Source organism: Peromyscus leucopus, chromosome 8b (assembly GCF_004664715.2).
Source record: "Peromyscus leucopus breed LL Stock chromosome 8b, UCI_PerLeu_2.1, whole genome shotgun sequence".
Classification (NCBI taxonomy): domain Eukaryota; kingdom Metazoa; phylum Chordata; class Mammalia; order Rodentia; family Cricetidae; genus Peromyscus; species Peromyscus leucopus.
The window spans coordinates 7,880,187-7,901,608 of NC_051086.1; the positions used below are offsets into that span (position 1 = coordinate 7,880,187).

The 21,422-nt window shown below is 48.8% G+C and overlaps 1 protein-coding gene across 4 annotated transcripts in view; it reads left to right on the forward strand.

Moving 5' to 3' along the window:
• Positions 1 to 21,422, forward strand: part of Rab11fip3 (RAB11 family interacting protein 3) — an 84,516-nt gene that overhangs the window by 55,154 nt on the left and 7,940 nt on the right. For 2 of the 4 annotated variants that reach the window (XM_028854680.2, XM_028854678.2), the window contains 6 exons: positions 3,045 to 3,256; positions 5,809 to 5,958; positions 7,522 to 7,656; positions 10,514 to 10,549; positions 15,199 to 15,292; positions 21,295 to 21,398. In XM_028854680.2, coding sequence (XP_028710513.1) covers positions 3,045 to 3,256; positions 5,809 to 5,958; positions 7,522 to 7,656; positions 10,514 to 10,549; positions 15,199 to 15,292; positions 21,295 to 21,398 — 731 coding nt within the window. The remainder of the gene's footprint in view (positions 1 to 3,044; positions 3,257 to 5,808; positions 5,959 to 7,521; positions 7,657 to 10,513; positions 10,550 to 15,198; positions 15,293 to 21,294; positions 21,399 to 21,422) is intronic. The other 2 variants (XM_028854681.2, XM_037201366.1) reach the window with 2 other exon arrangements.

Consider the following 21,422-nt stretch of genomic DNA (forward strand, 5'->3'; position numbering starts at 1 on the left):
TCCCCACCTCCCTACTCATCCAACTCTAGACCTTCTGTCTCTTTCTTTAGAAACAAACAAATTAAAAAACAAACAAACAGGCTGGAGAGATGGCTCAGTGGTTAAGAGCACTGGCTGTTCTTCCAGAGGTCCTGAGTTCAATTCCCAGCAACCACATGGTGGCTCACAACCATCTCTAATGAGATCTGGCACATAATAAATAAATAAATCTTTAAAAAAACAAACAAACAAACAAAAAACACGAAAAAGCGCAGAAACACACCCTGAGACACACAGACAAAAACAAAACTCATAAAAACACAATCAGAAACCATATTATACAAGCAAATGGCCAGTAAGATTTAAAAAAAAAAAGTACAAACAAAGCAATATGAGACAGAAAGAAGTCTGCTAAAAAACCACCTTGAGTTGACTTTTAAAAAGCTGCCTCAAGCCGGAGAGATAGCTCTGCAGTTAGGAGCGATTGTTGCTCCTGCATCAGACCTGGGTTCAATTCTCAGCACTCATATGGTGGCTTATAACCACCCACAGCCCCAGTTCCAGGAGACCAACAAGCATACATGTTGTGCACATGCGTGCATGAAGGCAAAACATTCATACACATAAAACAAAAATATAAGTCAAAGTTTTTAAAGTTTCCTCAAGGTCATTCCCTCCCCCCCACACACACACACAGGATTTCTCTGTGTAGTTTTAGTACCTGTCCTGGATCTCACTCTGTAGCCCAGGCTGGCCTTGAACTCACAGAGATCCACCTGCCTTTGCTTCCCAAGTGCTGGGATTAAAGCCATACACCATCACTGCCTGGCTTGATCACTTTCTATTATAAGCAACAGCCTACTCAGGTCTTGGAAGGTCCTGCCAGGTTAGTGTTGGGGCCTAGATGTCCAGCTCATGGGTCTTCCTGCTCCTTTCTCCCACAGCTTGGTGCTGAGCAGGGTCTCTTGTGGGGCCATACTTGTGCACCAGGCACAACATTCTTTTAGAAGTTTTTGCTTACTGCTAATGAACCATGTCTAGTCTTTGTTTTCATTCTTCTCAGAAATCTACAGTGTTTTCTTAGTGACTGGGTAAGTGACTATCAGCCTCCCATCATGGACTATCAGGAGTCTATACAGGATGGTGTCCTGTTTGTCCACCATCTCCTGTAGGTCAGGTCTTGGACAGTTGCATGTGCCTGCCTGCTGTGCCAGCCTGTCTGAACTGGCTTCTGCAGGACGGAGTCCTGGCCTGCCTCATTTAGGAGAGAGCTGCTTGGGTGTACAGGTAAAACAGAAGTAAAGGTCGCTTTTTCATTTAGGGTTTTTTAAAGACAAGGTCTCACTATATCACCTCAGCAGCCTGGAGCTTACTATGTAGACCATGCTGGCCTTGAACTCATTGAGAACTAACTGCCTTTTTGTCTTCCGAGTCCTGGAATTAAATGTGTGTACCACCATTGTCTGGCTTTGGTTTTAGATTTTGACGCGCTGCTTTCTACGAAGTACTTAGTGTTGATGAATTTTGTACCCTTTGGAAGCATGACTGTGTGGTCTTGTTTCCTTTCTTGCTCTAAGAAGTGCCCACCCTTGTCGTCCACTGGAACCTTAAGATGAGTACTTACGGCTCTCCCTTTGTGGTCGAAGCTCAGGCCACATGCTGTTAGTGGGGCTAACAAGATTAGAGCTGGCTTCTCATCAGCCTGGAGGCTCGGGTCTTCCTGGGGGATTGCAGACTCCTTGCACTCCTTTGAACACCAGACCCGAGGGACAAAGGGCATCTTTTTCCTGCTAGAACTGCACGTTTTCAGAAATGCTATTTACAAATTGTTAACCTCAGATTCTTCTGACTATGAAATGTCAGAGACTTACCCTGACTTGCAGCTTCATTGTAATTAAAATTGAACTTTAAGTAGGAAATGCCCTCCTTTACCCTTCTTTGGTTTTCAGTTCGTTGGTGCTATTTAAATTCTGACTGTCTGCCCTAAGTAGAGCTCTGTGCTGTGTTCTGTCCAGAGGGGAAAACAGACTGGGAAAGAGACATTGATGATTGACTAGTGAGCATTAGAAGTTACACCTTGACTTCACATTTCAAAGCAGTATCCTGGCCGGGCATGGTGGCCCATGCCTTTAATCCCAGCACTGGTGAAGCAGAGGCAGGTGGATTTCTGAGTTTGAGGCCAGCCGGGTCTACAGAGCAAGTTCCAGGACAGCCAGAGCTGCACAGAGAAACCCTGTCTTAAAAAACCAAAATCAAAGAAGGAAAAAAACAAACAAACAAACAAACCCAAAAAGCCAGCAGAAGCCTAAACATGCAAAAATAGCTATTGATGATGATATCTTAATTTGATTTTTATACATTTTTATTGTTACTAATTTTTATGTGTTTATGTGGGGAGGTGCCACAATATGTGTGTGGAAGTCCAGGGACAATTTTGGGGAGTCAGTCCTCATCTACCATGTGTGTTTTGGGGACTGAACTCAGATCGTTGGGCTTGGTGGCTTGTGCCTCTACTCCTTACTGTCAGTAATGTCCATTCTGAAAACCACAAACCAAGTGGTTCTATTGGGGATATTTGTAATTCTGGGATGCGTTGTATCTTTTAGATTCATTATTATTCAGCTGATTTGAAAACGACTCCACACTTGTCTTTTTGAGACAACGTTTTTCTATTAGCCCAGGCTGGCCTTGAACTCATGGTCTTCCTACCTTGCCTTCTGTGTGCCAGGAATACAGGTGGGCTCCACCATGCGCAGCTCTATGCATATTTTTATCTTTTCTCTTTCATTTTAAAAATAAGGGGCCAAGGGTACAGTTAAATGGCAGATCACATAGGGCATCTCAGAGGCCCTATGTCTAGTCTGCAACAAGTGTGTGTGTGTGTGTGTGTGTGTGTGTGTGTGTGTGTGTGTGTGTGTGTGTGTGTGACACACACATGTGCTGAGTCCTGATTTATAAGCTAACATCAATGCTTAGGAATATGGTTGTTGTTTTTGGTGGTGCTGTGTCCTCTATCAGTTTGGCCTCCGTAGCTGTCCGGGCTAACTGTTGGTTCTCTCTCCTAGGCCAATGAGGTGACCGACAGCGCATACATGGGGTCTGAGAGTACCTACAGTGAGTGTGAGACCTTCACAGATGAGGACACCAGCACCCTGGTGCACCCCGAGCTTCAGCCCGAGGGGGACGCTGACAGCGCTGGTGGCTCAGCTGTACCCTCAGAGTGCCTAGACACGATGGAGGAGCCTGACCATGGTGCACTGCTGATGCTCCCCAGCAGGTTTGTACCCATGGCGCGTGCGTGCGTGCGTGCGTGCGTGCGTGTGTGTGTCATGTGGATTCCCTAAGCTGTGCTGTCTGCAATGGTAGGAACAGTCAGGGTCATATGTAGCTTCCTCCTGTCTCTGTGGAGCTGCACCTGTCCATCCAGCTGACATCCCCTTACGCTTCTCCTGCTAGGACACTCCTGGATTTAATGTCCTACAGGGTCTGTCTGTAGAGACAGAGAAATTATAAGAGATAAACCTTCACTCAGTCTTCTGAGGTTTGTAAGCACAGTTCTTTTTTTAAATAGGGTCTCATATAGCTGAGTGGTAGTGATGCACACCTTTAGTCCCAAACAGAGGCAGGTGGATCTCTGTGAGTTTGAGGCCAGCCTGGTTTACAAAGTGAGTTCCAGTACACAGTGAAACCCTGTCTCAAAAAAACCAAAAAAAGAAGAAAGGAAGAAAGAGAGAGAGAGAGAGAGAGAGAGAGAGAGGAAGAAAGAAAGGGAAGAATAGGGCCTTATATATCCTAGGCTGGCCTTGAATTTGCTCTGTGGACAAGGATGATGTGCTTCTGATCTTTTTCAAGTGATGAGATTACTGGTGTGTACCACCAGGACCAGTTATATGCAGTATCATGGATCAATTCTAATCTTTCTGTGTACTGCACAAACACTTAAGAATAATTAATTTTTATTATTTTAAATATGTGTATGTGTGTGTTTGTGTGCCAGAATGTGCATGTGAGTGCAGGTGCCTGCAAAGGCCAGAGACATAGGATCCCTTGGAACTGGAGTTACAGACAATTAAGAACTGCCATGTGGACCTTCTGGAATTGCAGTCAGTACTCTGAGCATCTCCCCAGCCCCAGAAGCTAATGCTCATCTTCAGAAGCACTCTTAACAACTGAGCTGCGTCTTCAACCCATTAGCACATTTAAAAATTATTATTGTTGTTGTTATTATTGGTTTTTTTGAGACAGGGTTTCTCTGTGTAGCCCTGGCTGTCCTGGAACTCTCTCTGTAGACCAGGCTGGACTTGAACTCAGAGATTCATCTCCTTCTTCCTCCTAAGTGCTGGGATTAAAGGCATGCACTGCCACTACCACCCAGCCACAAAATCCTTTTTTAAAACAGGGTCTCACTATGTGGCTCTGTCTGTCATGAAGATCGGGCTGACTTTGGACTCACAGAGATCCCTCCTGCCCCTGCCTCCCAAATGCTGGGATTAAGGTGTGTACCAACACTAGCCCGATCTTGAAGCCAGAGCTGGAGGACAAAATATTCACATATCTTTGTGATACCCTGCATTGGCCACATATGGATGTAATAAATAATAAATAAATATATCACTAAAAACGTAAAAATTGACAGGTGTGGTGTCACACACCTTTAATGGCAGCACTCATGATGCAGAGACAGGTAGATCTGTGAGTTTCAGGCCAGCCGGGGTTGGTTATACAGTTGTTGCAGGGTAGCCAAGAGCTACATAGTGAGACCCTGTCTCAAAGCAAAACAAAACAACACAACCAAAATGACAAGAAACACTAAAAGTGTAATAGTATACTGTTTTTTTTTTCTTTCTTTCCTTCTTTTTTTTTTTAATTTTTGGTTTTTCGAGACAGGGTTTCTCTGTGTAATTACAGTGCCTGTCCTGGATCTCACTGTGTAGCCCAGGCTGGCCTCCAACTCACAGAGATCGGCCTGACTCTGCCTCCCAAGTGCTGGGATTAAAGGTGTGCGCCGCCGCCGCCGCCGCCGCCGCCGCCGCGCCGCCGCCGCCGCCGCCGCCGCCGCCGCCCGGCCATAGTATACTGTTACATGTTATTTATTTATTAAAACTGATGGACTGTGCTGTGGCCTCATGATTGATGTGCACAAGTCCTAGGTTCTAGCTCCAGCACTACCAAAAAAAGTTATTTAAAAACTTATGAATTGTTTATCTGTGGCATTTTTCATGTTATATATATATATATATATTTTTTAAATTGAGACAGGGTTTCTCTGTGTGTCCCTGGCTGTCCTGGAACTAGCTCTGTAGACCAGGCTGGCCTCGAACTCAGAGATCCACCGGCCTCTGCCTACCAAGTTCTGGGATTAAAGGTGAGGACCACCATCACCCAGCTGATCCTACAGTATCACTGATGAGGTCTCTAGCTGTTAACACTGGCCATGTATGTGAATTTAATGGGTGTCAAACTGGCCATGTGTGTGAGTTTCATGGGTGTCAAACTGGAAGTTGCAGCCCTGTTGGAGCACTGTGGTTAGCCAAAGAGCATAGGCCCTCCTGACCCTACTGACCACCCTTAGCATGGTCTGTCACTCTACTGTCTCGCTTATCCCAGAGGAACAGCCTCTTTGGAGTGATGCAATTTCATATCTGTTAGTAAATGAGTTAAGTAGGACAATTACTGAAAATCCATTTCACCTGTTTCTGGTTCTGGTCTGTTTTTGCAGTGTGTGGCTCCTCGGATGATGTGACTCAGGCTTGTGCCTTATCAAATAGTATACGTCCCAGCAGGTGCCTATGGCTGTGACTCAGAATTGCTTCTGTCTGTCTTTTGTAGAACCCGCTCCCACAGCCAGGCTGTCGTCATGGTGATTGGCAGTGAGGAACATTTTGAAGACTACGGTGAGGGCAGCGAGGCCGAGCTGTCCCCGGAGACCCTCTGTAATGGGGAGCTGGACTGCGGAGACCCTGCTTTTCTCACCCCCAGGTGACACCTTGCACTGCATGGTCTGCTCCTTCTCCATGCCCAGCTCCGGGGAACCTTCTCGGTGGGGCCCTGTGCTGCTCAGGGGAAACTTGCTTTTTCTGCTGCTGTGCAGTTGAACACCACACGCAGGAGTCTGTCCCAGAGGGGGGCTAGCTGCGCCCCTCTTGCCTACTGCAGTGTGCTGCAGCCCTTGAAGCATCTGCTGAGCCGCACGGCCGCCAGCTGGTTTTGAGGGAGACTGTAGAGTCACGAGCCAGGCTCTGCCATGGTATTCCCCCAGATTTTCTGAAAAGTTCTAGCTCTGAGTTAACCGAACTACGACATCTGGTAGACAAGACACTTGCTTTCCCTCAGTTGCCTCAGGAGATTGACTTGTACCTGGCTGGTTTTGACTGCAGACCTGAGTAGCCCCTCCTGAGCATTGAGTCTGAGGAAACCTCCGTCTCCCAGGGGGGCCCAGGCCTGGCTGGACTGCTCTTCCACACTGACCACACCGCCCTTTTGCTTCCTGGTTCCTGATTTTGTCCACTTCAGCCTGGTTATCATGGCAGACCTGTGGAGCCAATGCTAGAGGCCTTTCTGTGAGCTAATGTGCCGCCTCAAAACAGCGCTGGCTGGGAATGGGCTCTCTGAGCTCGTCCTGCGTTGTCCCAGAGTTGGGCATTTCTGCCCCCGTGTCTCCTGTGCGGTGGCCGTCTCCTGCTCGTGCAGTTTGTCCCGTCTGGTGTCCCCAATCTGAAGTGTCATTTTCACGCTACATTTGATGTATTCTTTCCTACCCTGCTTTTTTTTTTTCCTGAGACGGGTTTCTCTGTGTAGTTTTGGTGCCTATCCTGGATCTCGCACTGTAGACCAGGCTGGCCTCGAACTCACAGAGATCGGCCTGGCTCTGCCTCCTGAGTGCTGGGATTACAGGTGTGCACCACCACTGCCCGGCCTCTACCCTTCTTTAAAGTGAACTTGCGGGCTAGTTTTCCACAGCCTGTGGGTCCTTCCCCAGGGATGAGGCTGCTTCCCTGACCCGAGTGCCCAGGAACAGCTATGTCCTGGTCCGCCCGTGTGCTAAGAGCTTCTTGAATTAGAGTCACAGGAGTTCAGCTAGTGTCCCCAGAAGGCTAGACAGAATCCTGAGTTTTTAACACAGACCTCAAAAGCATAAATCTTTTTCAGACAGCAAGACTGTCTCAAAATAACAACCTAAACCCAACAAATAAACTCCCCCTGCCCCGAGACACACTCTGCTGTCACAGTCATGTGATTTCCCCAGGGGAGAAAGCTGTTGTCTACATTTACCTTCCTGATAAAAGGAGTTTGGGGTTCGGGCTCTCACTGCCTGGCAGGGGGAATGTGTGGCAGCCCGGGCTGCCCCAGGTGGCGGATGTTGCAGGCTCCTCAGGTGATGTGAGGAAGGGCTTCCGGTAGTCCCCAGAGCACAGGCAGCCTCCTGGACCATTCCTCTTCTCGTGCTTCTGTCCAGTGCCTTTCCCTCTCTCCTCCACCTCAGGCCTGGCAAAGACATCCTAACAGGGCCTCCTCTCTCCTGACTGGCCTCTGTCTTTCTAGCTCCAACCCTCTTGCCTCAAAGCTGCGCAACGTCCTCACTGATGAGGTCTTTGAGTTTCACTGTAGCCAGTGCCACAAACAGATCAACCGCCTCGAAGACCTTTCTGCCCGCCTGACTGACCTTGAGATGAATAGGTAACATGGAGAACCTGGTCTTGCTCCGTGCTCCCAGGGAGACTCCCACCGCAGTGCTCCCCACTACTGGGTGTTAGTCTAGCAAGGCACTGGGACGATGGGACTCTTCCTGCTGACCCTTCCCCTGCATGCCTTGACCTAGCTTGCTGCCTGTGTCCCTTCTCCTTCATGCATGTGGCAGCCTTGTTGGCTGCTGTCCCTGTAGGGGAAACAACCTCACGTGAAACTTTTCTTCATCTGAGTCATGGAGGCAGAGCTGGGGGATTTAAAGATGGGTTTTTAAAGCCAATTTGTAAGTAGTCATCTGGACTGCTGGGTTAGTCCTCGTCCCCTGTGCTCTGGGGCCTTCGGTTCTGGCGGGTGGCTGTACATTCAGATGCAGAGGACTTGGTATGGCTGCTTTGCTCTTACGCCGTGCCCGCTGCTCCTCTGCCCACTGTCCTGTTCTCGCTCACCTATTACTCATCTCCACCCTTTGCCCCCTGCGTCTCTGTGAGCAGTCCCAGCAGAACCAGCGTTCCAGCAAGTTCTCTTTGCTGCCCCACAAACGCATAGAAAACACCTTTGGGTTCTTGCTTCGTATCGCCATGCCATTGGCTCAGTGTGACATCCCATTGGCTCAGTGTGAAGAGGGATGAGTCCTTGGCTGGGAGCTTGAAGAAGAAGGGTCCAGAGAAGAGATGGGCTGTATGTGAAGCTATGGATGGCATCCCCTGCCAAGCAGAGGCATCAGATGACCACACAGGCTCTAGTTGGGCAGAAGTGTTGTGGCGGAAAGGAAGACCATCCCGGTAGTGCCGCATGCTTGGAGGTCTGTTAGAGGCCGTGCCTTGTCTGCCCTGCCATGGCAGGGCTTTAACCCGGCTAGATCTACACCTCTGTCCCGTTCCAGCTCCAGTCCTGGTGCCCTTGACATGTTATCTTCTTTTCTTGTGTTCTGTGTAGCATCACAGTGAGATAGGATCTTGGCCAGTTGGGAAAGCTCAAAGGGAACTCTGTGGGGTCCCGATCACAATGCTAGAAACCAGAAGTGTTCTTTGAGGGCATGTCTCTGCAAGACTTGGGGGAAACAGTGTGGTCTCTGGTGATTCCAGAAACCCTGATGGCTTCCATTGTAGAGGACACAGGCTTTCACCTGCCATGTGTCCAGTGCTGGGGAAGGTGCCAGCTACATTCTTTCTGCTGGGGAACTGCCTCCCTACTGATGAGTAGGGGTGAGTTACAGGTGTGCTGAAGAAGACATGCATGTTGTCTCAATCACTGAAGATTTTTCCCATGCTAAAAACCTGCCTCTAAGATGCAGTGATCATACCAGTTAGGCTGTGTGGGGCAGAGGTCAGACTAGTATGTGGCTCAGCATGACTGGGGTGGGATCTCTCACCCTAAAATGCTCTGCTAGGTCTAGAGAGACTTTCAACTTTAGTTGGGACACAGCTGTCAAGTACTAGCACCCCAGTACTTGTGAGAGAGCTGAACTGTGCCTCCTGGCCTGCATGGATTCCCTCAGGATAAGCATCATGAACTCACCATATAGCAATAGGGTTTACATTATGTCACAGGTGTTTGCCCAGTGGGCAACACAGCGTTCCTGTAGCCGTTGTGTTCTTTGGGTACCTGGGAGTATCTGTAAAAACAGTGCATTTTATAGAAACCGAGCAGTCCGATTTACTCAGAGGTATACCTTCAAAATTGTAAGCTGTTGCAGGATTTCCTGGTCTGAGGCTGATGGGTAGATGGAGCAGTCTGTTCTTACTGTGCAAGGAGTGAGTGTCCATGATTGGAAGACAAAAGCAGATTTGTACTAAAATGTACAGTGCTAGCCAAGAGTCCAGCCAGGAGAGGGAGCCATACAGTAGCTGCAGAGAGATGAAGCTGTGAGGGCAGGAACTGGAGGCGCTACCAGTGTGTGACAAGAGATCCGAGGAGTCACACATAGCAAATGTGATGCAGGGATCCAGATCCCACTGCCCACCCAGGAGAAGCTCTGTGCACCTCGGCAGCCCGCAACCCTGTGGAAACGGTGCGGCAAAGACAGTACTATGCTATCAGCACCTTCTCTCCGGTGCCCTCTGTTGGCAGAATGTAGCATCACAAATGAAAATGTATCCCTGCAATGGACTTCGGAGTCACCACAAAGGATCGTTTGGAACCCAGCTGAAGTGATGCAGGAGTGCCTCTCCAAGTAGATTGCCTGCCCGCCCTTGAAAGAGGAAAAGGGGCTGTCGGGTCTGCTGTGAGCTAGGACAGGTGGTTCTGTGCCTGAACACAGTTGTATCTTCCTGGGGCCACAGGTTCAGAAGGGAAGCCATGCTCTGATTGGCCTCAGAGCCAGGAGAGGCATGTTGGGCCTGCTCTTGCTGCAGTTGGTGGTCTGTGTTACTGCTCCAGGGTGGCTCAAGGAAGGGCTTCTAAATCCTCATCCTACAGATACTTGGAGTGTGAAGTGTCAGGACCCAAGCAAATGCGATTACAGGCCCTCCTGCCAGAGGAGGGCCTGTGTGCTAGCCAGTCAGCTGGGCTCATGGCTTCAGCAGCACTGGAGACATGACAGTAGCCGGTAATGTGGACCCAGGTGCCGGCGGCTGGTGGGTTTAGGCCCTGAGCTTGGCCGGGTACTGTGGCCTGCGTGGTTTCTTTTGAGGTCTTGGGGACGGAACGATGAGACGTGGTGGAGACCTTACGAAAGGTGGCATGCATGTCCTCTGCCTTGCAGAGGGTATTCTGTGCATGTGGCTTGTCTGGGGCCAGGGGCTGCATGCCTGGGCCCTGCTATCTCCCCAGCCCAAGTTTCCTGTTTCCTCTTGTCCTTCTGTCTGCTCCCTGACACGATTTTCCTGTTTGTTTGGTTTTTGCACAGCCCAGCCAAGCGGCTCTCCAGCAGGAAGGTGGCAAGGTAGGCAGAGCCTCGATCACTTGCTGAAAATCTTATGAAATGTCCTGGGAGTCACAGTTTCTGAAGAACCTTTTAGAAGATAGTCTTTTCCAGGTTTTTTTTTTTTTTATTAATTTAAACTTTCAGGTTATATTTCCTGGTTGGGGATAGAAAGCATTTGAAGGAGTTTCTAGGGCTGTGGGTTTAGACCTGGACTTGGAGCCGATAGCAGTTTCTGTGTTCCCTCTGCCCTTACAGTCTCCTTGTAAGGGCTGGAGTGGGCTGCAGTCTCCCAGTGTCTGCTCTAAGAGTCAGTCTCTTAGAGCTGGCTCTGGGTGACTGTCTGTCTGCCCAGCCTATGGTCTTACCAGCCCAGTGGCTCATGTGGAGAGAAGAGAGGGTGGGGGAATAGGTCTTGCTAGGGTCTTGGGGTTTGTTTTGGGGGCAAGAGGGATTGGTTTGGGTTTTTGTTTTTTGTTTTGTTTTGCTTTTCAAGACAGGGTTTCTCTGCATAGCCCTGGCAGTCGTGGATCTCACTCTGTAGACCAGGCCGGCCTCGAACTCAGAGATCCGCCTGCGTCTGCCTCCCGAGTGCTGAGATTAAAGGTGTGCACCACCACTGTCTGGCCTTGTTAGAGTCTTCAAGGCCAGCTTCTGTTTTTAGAGTTAGGCTGCTGTCGGCTTCCTGCTGTAAAAGGTGAGTTGTGCTTCTGCCCTCCTGTTGGCTCCGGCACAGTCTTCACTGAAGTCAGTGTTCAGGTCTAAGACGCTGCCACCCTCCATCCGTATGGCCGGGCTCAGGTAGTAGTACTGTATTTCCTCCCTAAGACCAGCTGCTGCGGCTGCCGAGTTAGTGGACACCTTTGTGCTCTTCCGTTGTCTTTTTTTTTTCTTTCCCCCCAAGACAGGGTTTCTCTGTGTAGTTTTGGTGCCTGTCCTGGATCTCGTTCTCTAGACCAGGCTAGCCTTGAACTCACAAAGATCCGCCTGGCTCTGCCTCCTGAGTGCTGGGACTAAAGGCGTGCACCACCACCACCACCACCACCACCACCACCACCACCACCCGGCTCTGTTGTCTTCTGAGTCTCTAGCCTGTCTTCACTGCCCAGCCCTCTCTTGGGACCATGGGGGAGCACCCCTCCTGTTTTATACAGGTATCTCCTGGCTTCACAGCTAAGGACTTCGCATGTCCCCCCCACACCCTATGAATTCTTTGTTTCAGAGATTGAGTCCTCAGTTTCCTGCCCCAGCCTGCTCCAGTCTTACCCCTCTTTGTTTTGCGTATCTTCCTGTGGGCTTCCTGAGAAGGGAAGGAACGGGGTAAAATTCGAGACCTTGGACACCTTGGGAGTGTCCTTTGGTTAGTTTGGGTCAAGGTTTTCTTTAAATTTTCTGGAGTCAGTGGTCACAGCCTTGGGTACTGGAGTTGCTGCTACATCTAACTTCTTTTGTTTCTTTATGGCTTTTCTCTCTGTGGAAGCTTTCAAGATGTTTTTTTTTTTTTTTTTTTTTTTTTTTTTTTTTTTTTTTTTTTTTTTTGCTTCTAAAGAGACTTTTAGCTGGTTCTGCTGCTGCAGGCCTGGATTCACAACTACTTGGGAGAATGAGGCAGAAGATTCAACATAGACTGTATCTCAAACTTTTGAAAAAGTTCTGGGAATGGAGGGTGCCTGCCTAACATACATGGGCCTTAGGTTCAAGTCCCAAAACCTTTTTAAAAAGAAAAGAAATGAATAAATTCCATGAGTCCTATTGCAAGCCCTCTCTTACTAACTATGAGGACAAAGTAAAGGTGAGCCGCTCCCCGAGAAGCATCTACTGGCGTCTCTGGTAGGCGGCTGGCGGCTGCGGGAAACAGGCAGTATCTGTACTTGACCTTCTCTGGTCTGACCTCTTCAAGAAGGGCACTGAGCTCATAGTAATGTCATAGCCATCCAGCTGTACTTAGTTACAGTACCACAAGGAATGGCTTGGGCGCCCTGCTCATGTCCTCCCGAACAAGCAGCGGCTGGAGGAAGCGGCTGAAGTGAGCTCGGCCTCCCTCGCTAATATCTGGACAGGGCCGGGGGCAGCTGCTAGGCTTTGTGTCTAGAGAAGATCTGTCCAGAGGGTCAGAAGAATCTCATGGCTTGAGAAGACTGGGCAGTGAAGTCTGATCCTTTGAAATAGTCTCTGAGAATTTTTCTTGTCAAATGTATTTGTTGCATCAAAAGTCAGATGTCATGTTCATAGTTAATTTATGGATCAAAAGTACATCCTGTAGTGTACCTGAAGAATGTCAAAGCATATGTGCAGATTTTATTCCACTGCCATTGTGCCCTTAATTCTGTCCCTAGAATTCTCAGGAAACACAGAATGGCTGTCCTGTGATTCATGTTGCAGAATGTCCAACCCTTTATGCATTGTGGCTAAGATGGGTATTTTGCAGTGTCTAGCTGTGACTCTGTGACCTGGCTGTGTCCATGAAGCTGTTCCCTCCCTCCCTGTCCCTGTTTATGGAAGTGGCCTTCCCCCTGAAGCACCTGGCACAGAGTTGGCCCAGTGGGATTCACAGCAGGGACATTATTTCCACCCCTTTGGCAAAATATGGGTCTGGGTCATCCCAGAACTCATGCTCCTCTTGCTGGCCACAGCCCCTTCTCCTGGGGCCTCTTGAGTGGAGTTAAAGGAAGAGCCCTTCTTCTTGGTGGGGATTAAATAAACCACACTCCGATGCTAGACAACCTCGGCTTCACCAAGAGACCACACACTGGATGCTTAGGGACAGCATGTTCCCTCTCCTGAGATAGGCCCAGGCCTTGGCCCCTGACCAGGGTGGCCTCTAGGGTCTAGGGTGGGCAGTTTCCTTTCCTGGGAGTGGCATGAAATTGAGGTCAAGGTCCTGTTTAAGAGCAGGGGCTGACGGAGAACACAGTGCTGGTCAGCACCCTTTTGTGAACCTGAGGAAATGCTAGAGCAGGTTCTAGAAGAAAGTGGCTTTGTCAGTGTGCATAGGCCTATGGTCCCAGGGTAAAGGAGCTTGCTTCCTTTTCCCCCTAAAATATTCATGAGGGGGGAAAAAAGGAAATGTCCAAGCTCAGTCAGTGAGAATGGAAACAGCTTCATTCACTGATAAAGTGGCCACAGCTGAATCCTCAGTCTGTGGAATCCTTACCAAAGCTGTCTATGAAATACTCTTGTTGAAACTCACTGAAACTCCTTACTTGCCTGCAGATTGTTCCCCATTTCATAAGGGAAGGCTCAGCGAGCTTGAATGCTTTCTCAAGGTCACACAGATCTGAGCGTCAGGCCATCAAGTTTAGAACCTGACCCCTAGTGTGGGACAAATTCAACACACAGCTGTGCCGCCACTTCTGTACACGTGCCCTGAAAGGTGTGTGGACCGCTGCCGAATTAGACTGCCCACAATTGAGCAAGTGCGTCTGAACCACAAGCAAGTGTCCATTTGCACCCTGCCCAGGCATCTGCAGCTCAGGAATGGCCCTGCCAAGATCACAGTGAGGGGTCCTTGGGGTTCCATGAGACTGCATGGCTGGTGTCTGGGCCTTGACCTGACTCTGGTGCCCAAGAGGACTGCACCTGGGTTCTTGCCTAGTTCATCTGTACTAAGCTCCAACTGTGACCCAAGGTGTGATGGGAGTGACCTCAGGACCCTTAACTTTCAGTACCACAGAGGGCACATGGGAAACCAAGTGTCAAGATTGTAGGTAGAAGCTGGATGTGGTGGTGCATACCTAATCCCAGTAGAGGCAAGTTAATAAATAAATGAATAAATCTCTGAATTTGAGGGAGGCCTGCCTGGTCTACATGGCGAATTCCAGACTAGCCAACCAACACAGCAAGACGTGTCTCAGAACAAAAATAAAATGTATGCAGAACTGGGCACAGTGGCCCACAGCAATTAGGAAGCTAAAGCAGGAAGATTTCAAGTTTGAGGCTAGTCTGTTACATAGCAAGAAAAACCTCATCTCGGCCGGGCGGTGGTGGTGGTGGTGGTGGTGGTGGTGGTGGTGGTGGTGGTGGTGGTGGTGGTGGTGGTGCAGGCCTTTAATCCCAGCACTCAGGAGGCAGAGACAGGCGGATCTCTGTGAGTTCGAGGCCAGCCTGGTCTACAAAGTGAGTTCCAGGACAGCTAGGGTGGTTACATAGAGAAATCCTGTCTCAAAAAACAAACAAACAAACAAACAAGAAAAACAAAAAAAGAACAAAAGACCTCATCTCGAAAGAAAAAAGTCACACACATGTAGGTATACTATACAGGAGTCAAGATCCTAAATTAATATTTGATGGGCCTCTGGTGGATTTGAGATTATTTCATATCATGGTAAGGAATGATGTGTTTTATTACACCCTGGTCCAAAGTACCCTGTTGTCCTCTCAGCTGGCAGGGGAAAGGTTATACTGATAGGCTCCAAAGAGTTCTAGGAACACTCAAGCTCCGGAGCGCAATCTGCTTGTTCCCTGCCCCTTGGTAATGCTGAATGATTGGCTCAGGGACACCCCTTCTTGGTGCTTTGATCAGGAGAACACTGCCCCCCAGGAGTTGGGGAGGGCATGTGCTCTGTGATGCTGGTGTCTGCCTTTCAGAGGGACTTGGAAGCACTCTTGTTTGAAGAGCTTATCGTGTGGGTTTTTCCATTCTTCCCTCTGCTGTTGGGTCTTTTCTGTAGGTATCTGCACCAGTCGGGGGCTCTGACCATGGAGGCCCTGGAGGACCCTCCCCCAGAGCCTGTGGAGTGCCCAGAGGAGGATATTGCTGACAAGGTAGGTCCTCTGTGTTGAGAGCTGGGAAGAGGTGATGGGCAGTATCATCAGAATGCTACAGGGAGGAGCTGGGCCTGTCCCTGCAGCTCTGTGAGGTGCTGGGTGGTGCTTGGGAATACCTGGTCTCTTCTTGGCACTTGGGGAAATGGCAGTGGTGTCATCTGGCTATTTAAATCCTTTGTTCAGCCTTGGTTCCCTCAAATGTCTATGTCATAAAAGAAGGGCATTTCATAGCATTTGGACAGAGCAAGCCAACAAGGAGTAGAACCGAACAAGAGCCATAATATTTTATTATATTTATTTATTGCTGTATATGTGTATGGTTACATGTGTGACTGTCATAGGTAGTTCTGTCTTTCAAACATGTGGGTTCCAGGGTTGGAACTCAGGTTGTGAGGCTTGGTAGCAAGTACCTTTACCAAGTGAACTATCTCATATCTCAGCAGATTGCTATTAGTTATTGTGCCAGATTGTGCCAGGTTCCTTCATGTGAGTCATTTCAGGGGAGCACCAAGAAGGAGGGTGCCAAGGACAGTTTACTTGGGACTTACAGTTTCAGATGATAGAGTCCATGACCATCATGGTTGGGAGCATGACAGCAGGCAGGCAGGCAGGCACTGGAGCAGCAACCGAGAGCTCACATCTTGAGGAACAACCCTGAGGCAGAGTGAGCTAACCGGAAATGGGTGGGACTTTTGAAAACTCATAGTCTGCCCCCAGTGACACACCTTCTTTGACAAGACCACACCTCCTAATCGTTCCCAAACAGTTCTTTAGGTGGGGACCAACTATTCAAATATATAAGCCTATGGGGGCCATTCTCATTCAAACCACCACATTTCATTCCTTAGCCCCATCGTTTTGTGGCCATATCATAATGAAAATGCATTTAGTCCATCTTCAGACATCCCATCATCTTCCACAGTATTAACACAATTTAAAAGTTCAAAGTCTCTCTGAGTCTCAAGGTTCTCCCTCTCCCTCTCTTTCTTTTTCCAGACAGTGTTTCTTTGTGTAGCCCTGGCTGTCCTGGAACTCACTCTGTAGGCTGGCCTCAAACTCACAAACATCTGCCTGCCTCTCTGCCTTCTGAGTGCTAGGATTAAAGGTGATTTTATATATATATACTAGTAGGAACTACAGTTAGCTATTTGTCCTGAGTTTCTTTTAGACCTGACACTATTACTGTGATCTGACACCGTGACCAAGGCAACTTGTAGAAGAAAGAGTGTATTTGGGGTTTACAGTTCCAGAGGGATAGGAATCCATCACCATCATGGCAGAAAGCATGGTGTCAGGCAGGCACTGGAGTAGCAGCTGAGAGCTCACATTGTAAAACACAGCCATGAGGGTTCTACAAGGAAACAGAACTTATAGAATGATATTCTCTCTCTCTCTCTCTCTCTCTCTCTCTCTCTCTCTCTCTCATTAGAATAGTTTACAGACAGGGACTGGAGAAATGACTCAGTGGTTAAGAGCATGGGCTGCTCTTTCAGAGGACCTGAGTTCAATTTCCAGCACCCACATGGAGGCTCACAACATCTATAGTGGGATCTAATGGCCTCTCTGTCGTGCAGACATGCATGCAAATAGAGCACTCACATACATAAAATACATACATACATAAATAAATAAATAAAACTTTTTTTTAAAAAAAAAAAAGAATGGTTTACAGTCTGTGGTCCAGCTCGTCCAGCAATGGCCATCTACCAATGGAAAGTCTAAGAGTCCAGTAGTTGCTCAGTCCACAAGGCTGGGTGTCTCATCTGGTCTTTGATATACATCAGAATCCCAAAAAAGTGCCTCCAATGCCAGTGAAGGAATGGACTTGCTAGTGAGATTGGGAAAGAGCAGGCAAGGAACAAGCTCCCTTCTTCCATGTCCCTCTAGAGGCTGCCAGCAGAGGGTGTGGCCCACATTCAATTTGGGTCTTCCTATTTCCAATGATTTAATTAAGAAAAAATCCCAGCTGGGCAGTGGCGGCTCACGTCTTTAATCCCAGCACTTGGGAGGCAGAGGCAGGCAAATCTCTGTGAGTTTGAGGCCAGCCTGGTCTACAGAGTGAGTTTCAGGAAAGGCGCAAAGCTACACAGAGAAACCCTGTCTGGAAAAAAGAAAAGAAAAAGTCCCTAGCTGGGCAGTGATCGAGTTGACAACCAAGAATAGCCATCACAAGTTCACCCCTTGTCAACATATAATCATATTTCCTCATGTTATGCTTAATTTCTAGATGAAAATAATAACCAGGTCATAATTACACCTAACATGATATAATTATCCCACATACAGTCTCAAATAGGTTGCAATATCCCGTGAGAGACATCCTTCCCCTCTCCCACCCAAGACAGGGTTTCTCTGTGTGACAGTCTTGGCTGTCCTGGAACTTGCTTTGTAGACCAGGCTGGCCTCGAACTCGGAGATCCGCCTGCCTCCCGAGTGCTGGGATTAAAGGCATGTGTCAACACTGCCTGGCTGATGTTATATTTCATGGTAAAGAAATTGAAGAAAGAAAGCATAAATATCTGTATAACTTCATTCTTAACAAAATAGGATGAAACACTAATGATAATTATAATCCTTGTTTCTACAACTGGTTACATACCTTTAGCTGGTATTTATAACTATCTTCCCCAACTACCCATTCTGTATCTCTTCCACCCTCAGTAAGCAACTTCAGCAGGCCTTGGCTCTTTTCCTGGAGGGTCTGTGCCCTTTGTCATCCTGCCTGGATTAGGCTGTTGTAGCTTCCCATTGACATTAATCACAGGACATGGTAGCCCCAAGAGACAGTCACCCTAAAGAATCGCCTACACCCCACACATAATCTTTGTGACCTCCACTGTGGAGAAGAATCCAATTTCCCCTTGGTGATCTGGATCAATCACCCCTCCTAACACAGCTCTTCATTTCTTAGCCTGTTAAGGGCATCAGGGTCTGCTGGATCACATGATGATAAACACAGGATGCGTTCAGGGACCCCCCTGCACTTGTGTGTGTCAGACTTTAGAAAAACTCCGTTAATCACCTGACTACCATAAGCCCCTCCTTTAACTGGAGGGCCACAGTGTTTCTTGGGGTCCTCCCAGAATCAGCGTCAATTCAGATTCAGTATCCAATAGACTCTGGGAAGTCTGATTGTTACTTCCCCCGGTGTGCAGTTCCCCTTGTAAAAGGCCACAGGTCTCTCTGGGAAGGCCTGGAGAACGGCTAACAGTGAAACTCTTAGGTATTTGTCAAGTTCCTTCCTCAGGGGAACCTGGCCATCCCTGCATTCAAGAGGTTCTGGATCTGCAAACTGGCTCAGGTCTGGAAACTGGTTCACAGGCTGAGATTCCCTTTGCCAGTCCAGTGCAGACTTTCTTTCATTTGTTTTAGAATTTTCTGCTTGTTCAGTTCAAAGAGAAATGCAGTAGGCTTCTTATCTACTTCATGCCTGGAGATACCAGGACTGATTAGCCAGCACCAAAGGTCCATATGTGAGTCATGCCGCCATAAAAGGTACTTTGTGCTGACCATTACAATAACTAGATCACCTTGCCTTTGGCAATCCCATGCTGCCACCTGGCCTTGCCACTTCCGGGCCCAGTTAAACCCACTGTATCTAATTCTCCCAGGCTAAGGTCTGGCACACGGAAAAGGGTGGCAGCCAACCTCTTCAGATGTGCTGAGACCCTCTCGACGTTTTGCATCTTAGACAGTTAGTGAAGGCCGTGTCTTCTGGGCCTCCCCGTTGTGGAGAATTGGGTTTTTTTTTTTTTTTTTTTTTTTTGGTTTTTCGAGACAGGGTTTCTCTGTGCAGCTTTGCGCCTTTCCTGGATCTCGCTCTGTAGACCAGGCTGGCCTCGAACTCACAGAGGTCCACCTGGCTCTGCCTCCCGAGTGCTGGGATTAAAGGCGTGCGCCACCACCGCCCGGCAGAATTGGGTTTTACACAGCACACCCACTCTAGCATTTCCATTTCCTTGGGCCTGAAAATGCCTTCATCAACACTCAGCCAAGGGACATCAGGCATCTCCAGCTCCTTTTCAGTAGTCTGTCTTTTGACAACTGCTTCAGCCAGCCATTCAAAGTTTTGACACTTTTTTAAACTGTGAGAGCTCCTATATTAAATCTAGGATCTCCACTCAGTTGGCCCATATCAATGAACTCAGCCTGATCTAGTTTTATGTTCCTTCCACCATTATCTCACACCCTTAAAATCCATTCCCTTGCCAGGCAGTAATGGCGCACACCTTTAATCCCAGCACTCAGGAGGCAGAGACCTGCGGATCTCTGTGAGTTTGAAGCCAGCCTGCTCTACAGAACTAGTTTTGGACAGCCATGGCTGTGCAGAGAAATCTTGTCCTGAAAATACAAAAACATAAACAAATAAAATCCATTCCCAGGGTTGGGGATTTAGCTCAGTGGTAGAGCGCTTGCCTAGCGAGCACAAGGCCCTGGGTTCAGTCCTCAGCTCTGGGGGGAAAAAAAGACAAAGTAATAAAATCCATTCCCACACGTATTCCCCAGACCTCTGCTTGAGTGAACTAGCAAACTCATTAAGCTCTTTAGTAGTGTAGTGCACCTCCTCGTGGACTGCACTTTCTATCTTCTCTCTAGGAGCCTGCTTAGCCTTAAGTCTAGTTATAGGTCCAGAGGCAACCGTTGGTCGGCCCTGAGGGACATCAATATTATGTTGCCTGGCGTCTCCTTCAGACAAAGTCACTGCTGGTTTAGCAGACAATGAAGGGTTAATTTCCTCAGTCGAAGGCATAAAAGGCAGTATTTCAGGGTGTTGGGTGGGAGTACATCTTGTGCTGAGGGTGGGGAGAATACTTCCTCCTTTGAATACTCTTGAGAATCTGAGGGTTCAAAGTCCTCAGCTCCAGTAGGGTCCTCCCACACACACACATTGGCATCCCAAGTTACAGGATCTCAGTCTTTCACATTTAAAGCCCTTACTTTAACTGCTGACACTCTCCAAGACTGGGACTCACAGGTCTACGTACTCAGCGGCCTGGGTTTTAGTCCATTTCAGATGTAGCCAGCTGACAAACAAGAATGGCCATCACACCAGCTATTCAAATCTATGAGCCCTTTGAGGCCATTCTCATTTTGAACTCCACAGGGAGAGAACTGCCACAGGCTTGCCTTTTGTACATTGCCACAGCCTTGCCTGGAGCCTCACTAAGGGCCAGTCTGTGACTAGTAAGGGTGGCAGCAGAACCTTCCTGGTTCCTCCTGTGCCTGCCAGGCATCTGTGCCTGGCCTCGCCTTCCCCTGCACCTCCCCTCACCCCATCTTACAGCTGCCTTCACTTCCTCTGTCCATAACTCACTTCCCTGTCCACCTGCCTTTCCTCACACTGTACGCACAGGATTTCCACTTAGGTTTCCCTAGCCATCTGATCTCCGTACTCTGCCTTGCATTCTCCTGTGCCTGCTTTGTCTTGGCACGCCCTTGAACCTGCCTTGGCTCCTCCTGTTCCGGCCAGGCCTCTTCTCTGCCACGCTTCACCTCTCACTGTCCCAGCCTCCCCTTCGCTATCTCCCCTCCTCAGCATCTTCAGGGTCTTACGTTGTGTTCTGAGGCTGAATCCTTCTTCTGTCTGCATTCTCTTCGTAGTACATTCCCTCCGAAGGAGGAAAAGACGGAGACATGGCCCTTTCTGTCCCTACCGTCCCCAGACATCTGGGCCGCCTCTGTGTGTTTTAGCTGGCACTGGAGCCTCACATGGGAATAGGTGTCTGGGTGAGCCTTATGGTCCCATGCACAAGCCAGAAGGCACTCTCGGTACCCTGTAGAACTCAGATTTCCCAGTGACACTTGCCTTGTTCTGCTGAGTTGGCTGTGACCCTCTGGCAGCTGCACTGCTGTGGTGTATGAGATAGTCTCTAAGGATGAGCCTGCCTCCCACTTAGCAGGTGGGGATGGGCATCCCCATGCTGCCTCCAGTCGTCCCCTTGGGGGCACGGCTTCTGCCTCTTTCTGCTTGTTCCTCAAGCATTCATCTCTTTGCCTAGGTCATCTTCCTGGAGAGACGGGTGTCAGAGCTGGAGAAGGATAGTGCAGCCGCTGGGGAGCAGCATGGCAGGCTGAGGCAAGAGAACCTCCAGCTGGTGCACAGGTGAGTGTAGCTATGGCCTGGCAC